Source organism: Sturnus vulgaris, chromosome 17, assembly GCF_052056855.1.
Source record: "Sturnus vulgaris isolate bStuVul1 chromosome 17, bStuVul1.hap1, whole genome shotgun sequence".
Lineage (NCBI taxonomy): Eukaryota > Metazoa > Chordata > Aves > Passeriformes > Sturnidae > Sturnus > Sturnus vulgaris.
In genome coordinates, this window is record NC_142259.1 from 2,089,012 (window position 1) to 2,097,343 (window position 8,332).

At 51.8% G+C, this 8,332-nt stretch overlaps 1 protein-coding gene across 1 annotated transcript; it reads right to left on the reverse strand.

Moving 5' to 3' along the window:
- Positions 1–4,793: 4,793 nt before the first annotated feature.
- On the reverse strand, positions 4,794–7,437 carry LOC148221780 (uncharacterized). Its single transcript, XM_088174816.1, has 4 exons — positions 7,291–7,437; positions 6,603–6,803; positions 6,184–6,273; positions 4,794–5,900 (listed from the first exon to the last, which is right to left on the reverse strand). Exons 1-4 carry the CDS (start codon positions 7,435–7,437, stop codon positions 4,794–4,796), a joined length of 1,545 nt encoding a protein of 514 aa, XP_088030942.1.
- Between the last annotated feature and the right edge of the window lie 895 nt (positions 7,438–8,332).

The window sequence follows — 8,332 nt, forward strand, 5'->3', positions numbered from 1 at the left end:
CTGGGGGGAACTTGATGTTAATGTTGTAACACCTACCACCCAACCACCAGTTATGTTGAGTCCTACGATTTTTCAATTTGGACCATATGTAATTAGAAAACCTGGCCAACAACAAATATTATTTCATATGCAAAATAATGTCTCAGAAGTTCAGCCAGCTTGTTCACCCTTTCTGCAGACTTCTTTTGAGGGACGGACAAGCTGGTTGCGAAAACGGAATCCTTCTAAAAAACGAATGGCAAGAGACATAACCGGTGCTGTGGGAACAGGATTGGGAATTTTGAATAGCATCGATTCAGAAGTACTAATGAATAAATTGGCTACCACAGCTGGAGATGTAGCCAAATTACAACAGCCCCTGCAATATCAAACATATTGCCAAATTGGGAAAAGGTAAAGACAAAATAACATCTCTCTGGCTCTCAGCTGTATCCAGGCCCAGTTGTGGATGCAGTCGGTTGCTGCTTTAAGGCCCTTTTCCCACTGCTTCAGTGCATTCAATATTCCCCATCATTGCATTAGGGTTGAATCATGACAGAGCTATTCTCTATCCTTTCGAGCACAGGGAATGGGCCCGTCAAATTGGTGGGAAGTGGCAAACTGTCAATTTGGAAACTTGCATTGTCCGGGAACAACAAGGGTTTATCTGTGAAAGTAATGCAATCAGAGCTCAAGATATTTGCTTGGATACAGAACAGAATGTTTGCAATTTTGAAATTCATCCAAACGAGATTCCTGAAACAGTACTGGTATATGTAAGCAATGGATGTGCATGCTTTAGAAGAGCTTGAGATAGTGTTTTCATAGGAAATTTAGTAGTGAATACTAAAAATCATTCAAACTTTTTTGTCTGTAACTTTACTAGGATTTCAGGATGTGATTTTTCCTATGTAGCCCCAGATACTTCTCACCATCTTTTGCAGTCAAATTACACACTGATCCATCATCTATTGCCCACGCCAATTGGAATGAACCTCTCTCTGGTGAAGCAATTGTTGCTCCACCAAGATCTGATCGAAATTTTGGAGAGGATCAAGAAAAACGGACAGAAAACTCTAATAGCTGTTCATCAAAATGTGGAAAAAATATATCGTGTTTTGGAAAGGGTAAAGACAGATGCTGAACACAGGTGGTGGGATACTCTATTTGGGTGGTCACCTACTGCTACAGGTGTCCTGAACAAATTGTGTCATCCCATCATAGTTCTCTTGATTTTGGTTTTAATTGGTTTTGTTTTATCGGCAATCCTATACATTATGAGTTGGAGAACAATGAAACGGTTAGCACAATTGGCATCTGTGATAGATGTATCCAGATCGGTTACTGTTGACATCCCTAGGGCTATTGACACAAGGTTTTAAATAGGATAAAATATGATTTTTAACTAAAATTCATTCTCTTTTAATGATAATTAAAATTGTTTAATCAAGAATTTGCTTTCTTTGTAATGGAAAATTAATTTATTTCTAATCAATAATTGAAAAATTAAAGAATTAAACAATTGTTTAAAATTGTTAACAATCAAAAATTGAATATAATTGATTTGCTTTGTTTTCCTTTTTTCTTCTTTCCCTTGTCCTTACCCTTATCTTTTTCCTACTTTCTTGTCTCTGTTTTCCGGGATATGCTACCAACTTGGACGAGTCCTGAAGTCACCGCAACTGAAGACTTCACCACAACTCTACAAAGGGTGCTCTTGACGACGATGGTGAGTCATGGGGTGGTGTAAGGGTCGGTTGGAAGTTTCCCTCGATTTTGCCTCCTGACCGTCGCAAGGAGACCTCGAGGACCCCACCCAGGCTGACTCTGAGCAATGGTTTACTGGCCTGGCCAAGGTGGATGCTTGTGACTGTGTGTTGGTGTATTGTGTTCACTGGACTGTGCTGTCATGGCACCAACCAGAGGTTGTGTTGTACCAACTGAGGACTGCTTGTCCGTACCTGTCTCCTGCAGCACCACACAATGGTCCATAAATCTTCCCACCTCTTGGCCAGAGGCCACTCGCTTTGGAGAAGAACTATAAAAGAGCGACCCTCTGGAAAAGACCCTTTGAGATCTCTCCACTGATGAAGACCCGTCTACCCCCTGGAGAAGACCCCTGAGATCTCCCCACGGACGAAGACCCGTCTATAGGATGACCCGTGAGGACGCCCGTCTCGTCTGTTGGTAGCTATTTTCCCATCCCTTCCTTTCCTTCCCCTTTCCCTATACTTTGTTTCCTATACCTCTCCCCTTTACCGTAACTGAATTGTTGGCATTTGATGAAATGCATTGCTGTTGTTGAATAAACTGATTTTCTGCTGTTGAATAAACTGATTTTGTCCCCTGCATTTTGCCTGTTTGCACCTTTAAGATCAAAAGAACCATCACGACCCCCGCTCTGCATTTATAGCAGATCGTGACACTCCCCCAGACCACCAAAACCTCCCCAGAGACCCCCTAACCCTTGCTTTGCTGGTGGATGAGTGGCTCTATGCGTTTGGAGGTGGGGAGGTGGCTCGGGGATCCTGGGTGAATCCTAGGGGGATTTGGGGCTGCTACAGGACCTGGGGGCCTGGGGAGTTTGGGGGAGTTGGGGGAAATTCAGAATGGGGGGGTGTCCTAGGGTGATGTTATGGTGTTTGTATCTCCAGTCGTGTGTTGTGATTATGTTTGGTATTATGTCCTGTGCTTCCAGGACTGACTCTGAGAGTGAAGCTTTGTTTGGTCTTGTTATCAGCCGGCTCACCTCCCCCATGGTCTATGTTTAGGAGAGGTTTTAGCTCGGCTTGCTTACTTGCCTGCTTGCTCTCTTCTGCCTCTTTTTCTTTCCTTCGCTTTGCCCTTGCTTTTGCTTATTAGTTAGTTCAGCTAGGCAGTCCAACTTTTTCCCTGGACTGTTTGTTTTTTTCCACTCTGTCCCCTCCCTCTCCTGGATACCATCTGAACCTGTTCTGGACGGGGACCTGGGAATCCCCAAGAAACACTGGGAGTCTACACTCTGTCACCTGCAGCTGTCATTCCCCAGCGCCAGAGACTGATAACTGGGCGACCACTCGCCAGAGAGACTGAGTTTGTCATCCCTTCAGAACGGTGAAAGAGGTTTTTTTGTCAGCTGGTGTTGTCTATTTCCTGTGCTGAGGAGTGTTTTGCTTGTTAAATAAACAGGTTTTTTTCCCCACTCTTCTCTGAGGAAATTCTTCCTGAACCCGGTGGTGGGGGGGAGAAGTCGTGGGGTTTGCTGTCTGGGGGTTCCTTCTGGAGGTTTTCCCCCAAATTTGGCCTAAACCAGGACAGGGGGATATGGTGGCATTTGGGGGTCTGGGATTGGCAGCTCTACATGATTGGAGGTCAGGAGGAGCCCTGAGGGGGGCTCTGGGGGGGTTTAGGGAAGGTTTTGGGGTTCTACAGGACCGTGGGCGGCTAGGGGGTTGGAGGTGCTGGAGGAATTTGGGGACGGATGGTTGGGAGGTTTTGAGGGGCTGGGAGACAACTGACTCTATTTGTTTGGAAATGGGGAGGAGCTTCAGGGCATCTGGGGGGAGGTCTGGGGAGCTTTGTGGGGGCTAAATGGGCTGGGAGATCTTCAGGAAATCTGGGGAGGCTGGAGGAAATTTGGAACAGGGGAGATATAGGAGGGCTTGGGCAGCTTGTGGGTGACTTGTTCTATATCTCTGAAAGTGGGGAGGGGCCTGGGTGAGCTGATTTTGGGGCCCCTCCTGGGTCCCCCCCAGGCCACACAGCTGAAGCCATTTTCTCCTGCCATCTGAGTGGGGGCTTTAGGGAATCCCATCTTCCTAGGGTGCAGGCTCCCTTCCTGATTTTGGGGACCTCCTGATTGTGGGGTCCCCTCCCCAGGCCACACATCCGAGGACATTTTCTCCTCAGAGCTGTTCCAGTTCCTGCTGTGAGGGGAGGCCCTTGGGAGTGCTTGGAGTTTGGGGGAGGAGAAATCCCCTGCCCAGCACCAGCTATTCCATGGTTTTTCATCACCCTCCCACACCCTTGTCCTCTATGGGTGGCACTCCACTGCTGGGGGGAGCTGGGGAGGATGCTGGGGGCTCTGTGGGGGGATATGGGGGCAGTGGCGCTCCACCATCAGGCACAAGTGGTCCTGGGGTGGTCCTGGGCCAGGGCTAGGGGAATCTGGCAGTATCTGGAGGGGGCTGAGGGGGTCCTGGAGAGGTCTGGTAGGGGATATAGGGGGAGATATGGGGGGAATATGAAGGGATCAATGAAGCTGAGTCCTGAGTGGGGATATGAGAGAAGAAATGGGGGGAATACAGGGAGTACAGGGTCCTGGGAGTGTCTTGGAGGGGAGATATGAAGGGGCACAGGGAGCTGAGGGGTTTCAGGGAGTCCTGGAGGGGCTGGGAGGGGATATATGAGAGGCATATGGATGGTACAGAGTCCTGGGTGGGAGATATAGGAGGGTAGACGTTCCTGGGGGGGTCATGGGCAGGCTGTGGGAGGAGATCTGGGGGGAAGATATGGGGCAACAGGGAAAATGCATGGATGCAGTTTGGCCTGGTTTGGAGGAAGCACAAGCAAGGCCCTAGGAGTAAACTCTTTATTGATGGAACAAGGGTTGGGCGTTGCCATTTAGAGGCTCTCCAGCTCTCCTGCCACACACCTCGCTCGCCTCAGACCAGCTTTGGGTTCACTGATCTGTGCTGTGCTCTGGCCTGGGCAGGGGGCTGGGGACCCTCTGGAGGGACTGGCTGTTGGGAAAACTGTGGTTCCACGGAGGGGAGAGTGTCCTTATCAGGACAGCTCTCCTCTCCACCTTGGGATGTGGCTGGGTTTGGGACAGGTCACTGAAAATTCTGTCTGGGGGTCAGTGCAGGCCTACGCCAAACAACCCATACTAATACAGAGTGAACAATCCGATCTGCCATGGTCCTTATGTCCAAAGTGTTGCCTGAGGTTGCTGGGTTCCTTTCTCTCACCAAGTTCTCCTTCACCATTGCAGGGTACTCGGACTCCATGATTTTGGCATAGCCAGTCCCTTCTTGGAGCTGTGGTCCTAAGGCAGGCAGCTTTACACCTGAGCTTGCTTCATGGCTCTGTCCTTCCAATGCTCCAGAGGTTCCTGGCTGCATCTGTCTGTTGGAGACCTTACCCTTGGAAAACTCTGGGATTTGGGTGTACTCACAGCTGGAGTCTCCTTCAAACTGAGAAGCTACCATGGATTTCAAGAGGCAGCAAACATTCTTAACAACCTGGATGGTGAGATTGTCAAGGCAAGCGTGTAAATGTGCTCTGTCTGAGGAGGCTGCTTCAGCTTCCTTGGATACGTCTGCTTGGGTGGCTTCTCCATCAACAGGCTGCTCCTTCTGCCTGGCTGCCCTCCTTGGCTTAGAAGCTTTGGGCTCCAGACAGTCCCCCAGGCTCTCCAACACCATTGCTAGAAGCTCTCTGGCCACCATTTCTATTTCCTGACAGTGGTCTAGAAGTGTCTTTGCAGGCTCTGTTCTCTCGCAGCTGCTGAAAACACTTCCTCTGATCCCCTGGGCAGCATTCCTTAAAAAGTTGACACGCTGGTTCCGGGGAACCTTCAGCCTCACAAACACTTTGTACACAATGGTCTCAACCAGCTCTTGGAGCTTCTGGGCTTCTGCTGCGGTCAGCTGCTCAAGGACAGGTTTAAAGAGGCCGTCAGCAGTGCTGTCAGGCTTCCTCTGGGAACCAGCAGCAGTGCCCAGCTCAGCTCTGGAGTAGGTTTGGCCCTTGTCTGAAGCTATTTTCCCTCTTCTTAATCTCTCTGATTTCAGGGGGGTCTTTTTGCTCTTCTGTGCATGTGAGCAAGAAGGTTTCTGAGGCTGTGGCCGCTGCTTCCGCCGGCAGGAAGTGTCAGCGTCAGTGGTTCCTGGCAGTTTGGGACCATCCTTTAATTTGGCCTGAAGTGGCAGAAGCCCTTCCTGAAAGGTGACACCAGGCTGTGGGTCATGTTGCTCGGCCCCTGCGTGCTGAGGATTCCCGCAGGCCAAGGCCAGCACTCAGCTTCAGCCAGGCCACGAGGGCAGGAGAGAAGGGCTTCCCTCAGCACCGCGTGTGCCTGCACATGGCCCTGCTGCCCGTGCCCAGCTCAGTGCCCTGCGCTGGCTCAGCTCCCAGCTGCAGAGTCCTTTCCCCACCACAGCACCCGGCCCAGCAGCACAGCCCTGCACAGTCCTGTGGCCCTGGACACAACGCTTTGCCTACCTCTTGCTGCCTCAAGATCTTCTGTAACTGCAGCTTGATCCTGGTCAAGTAGTGCCTGTAGTCATTGAACTCCTTCAGAGTGCAAACCACCTATGGAGGGATGAGGGCAGAATCCCCCAAAGCCTGTCAAGCCACACGGACGGCCTTCCCCAAAACAGCCTGACCCCAGCAGGAGGGGAGCTGCCCCCAAGCCCTCTCCCCATATCCCAGTGTTGGGGCCACTGATGTCCCCTTAGCCAGGGCTGAACAGGCAGCGTGGGGCAGGCTGAGAAGGGCAGCACGGGGACTTGCCAGGGGGATGCTGGCTCTGCTTCTGCTCCCAGGGACACAAGCGCATGGCCCTGCAGGCGGCTGCAGCAAGGGCTGTGGGAGCCTGCTTGAAGAGGGCTGTTCTAGATCAGCCCAACACCCAAACCTACCTTTTTGTCAAGGGTGATGACGCCCCGTCTCTTCAGCATCCGCAGGATGTCCTTGCGATTGTGGTAGTCCCGAAGGTGAGGGTCATGCAGGCGGTTGTATTGCACTGGTGGTGCAGGGTTGTGGATGTAGGGATCATCCAGGTTGAAAGAAGGACATGGCCCGTTAAGCTGTAAGAGACATTTCCCAGAGTATGAAGCCCAGTGCTTGAAATACAGCCAGTGGAGAATGGACAAAACAAGTCTCCTCAGTTTAGGCAGGCCCAAGGGCTGTGTCAGCTGCCTCTGCCTTTGTCTCCAGCAAGACTCTGCCTTGCAGTGCAAGCTGGAGGAGCAGGAGGAGGACAGTGCATGCATTCCCCAAGCAGAGAACCCCAAACTCTTCCAAATATGCCAACAGAATAAGCAGGAGAAGGTTGGAGTTTTCCTCAAAGGTGCACCAGAGTGTGCTCGAGATGGCAGGATGAGCTGGAGGGGCTCATTGCCCTGGCACCTGGACAAACAGAGCTGCCTGCTGCAGGCAGGACCTGGCCACACGCATGCACAGTGCCAGAAACCAGTGAAGAGACTGACAAGTGCTTCTTCTCTGTGTTCCAGGGAGCCTGGAGTTTCCCTCTGCTGCCCAGCCCTGCCTGACTGTAGGGCTGCAGCTCCTGCTGTAGAGGAGGTGGCCACAAGAACTGCGCTTGATGGGGACCCCATGAAAGAGGAGAGCTTTTCTCCCCTCTTTTACTTCCTTTACCGTTTCCCCCAGCTTTCCCCTGCAGAAGACAGTCTTGGACTTGGGCTTCACATGTATCTTGACTCCGAGTGGGAGGTCCAGCAGGTCAGAATCCATCAGCCTGGTGGCTCAGTCTTCCAGGGGTGAAGTTCTGGGGCTGAGCTGGGAAGACACAGACACTCAGCAGTAGCTTCATAAGCCTCCTGCACAGCAGGTGCAGGAGAGCACAGGTCCTTAGGCCCTAGTGTAGAACCCCCGAGCCCCAGGCTCCCCAGCTAATCTCTCTCTATCAGCCCTCTGCTCTCCTTCCCCTAATTCCCAGTGCACTCAGCAGTGCCTCTGCCTTTTGGCAGGACACCAGCAGTGAGCTGGCGGTCCCTGGCTCCTTCCAAGAACTCTCATGGTGCTGTGATGCTGAGCAGTGCTCCACAGCTCCTTCCAAGGAGCTTCCCACGCTGACTCCTCGTGCTCCAGAGGTCTCCCAGGGATGGAGCATTGTTACATCACGGTGATGTCACATCACCGCATTGTCACATCACCGCACTGACATTGTGTCACACGGAAACTGCCCACCACACCTGGGGGGGAGGGGGGCCCACCTGGAGTCCCCTTTGGACAGCCCTGTGGGCCACCCTTTCTGTGTGACTCGGCAGTGAGAACTCCTGTCCACAGACCCCTTCCCCCTGCCCTGTCCTGTCATTCTGTGAGGCAAAGCGTCCTCACCAGCAGGAAGGAACGGGAGGAATTGCCACTCCAAAGATGCGCAGTTTGGGCGCTGCTTTTCCCCCTTTCCCTTTTTAGACCTTCTTCCCTGTCATGGCCAAGCAGCCACAACTGGGGAAATTGCAGCAAACTGGATATTTGGCCTATCTCTGCAACATGAGATTCCTCTGTTTTGAGAAACAGAAGAGAAGCCCGGGCTGAGGGAAAGCCCTCTCCTCCCCTCTCCTCCCCTCTCCTCCAGCTCCCCTTCAGCCCAGACAGTCTCCCCTGCAAGCAAGAGAGGTGCCCA

What these genes read in the sequence shown, in the direction of transcription:
- LOC148221780 (XM_088174816.1), bottom strand. Translation starts at nt 7,437, where the DNA reads ATGGATTCTGACCTGCTGGACCTCCCACTCGGAGTCAAGATACATGTG. An exon ending in TCCTCTTTCATGGGGTCCCC is followed by an intron (nt 6,804 to 7,290) that starts ATCAAGCGCAGT and finishes TATTTCAAGCAC; the next exon opens with TGGGCTTCATACTCTGGGAA. An exon ending in AGATCTTGAGGCAGCAAGAG is followed by an intron (nt 5,901 to 6,183) that starts GTAGGCAAAGCG and finishes GTCACCTTTCAG; the next exon opens with GAAGGGCTTCTGCCACTTCA.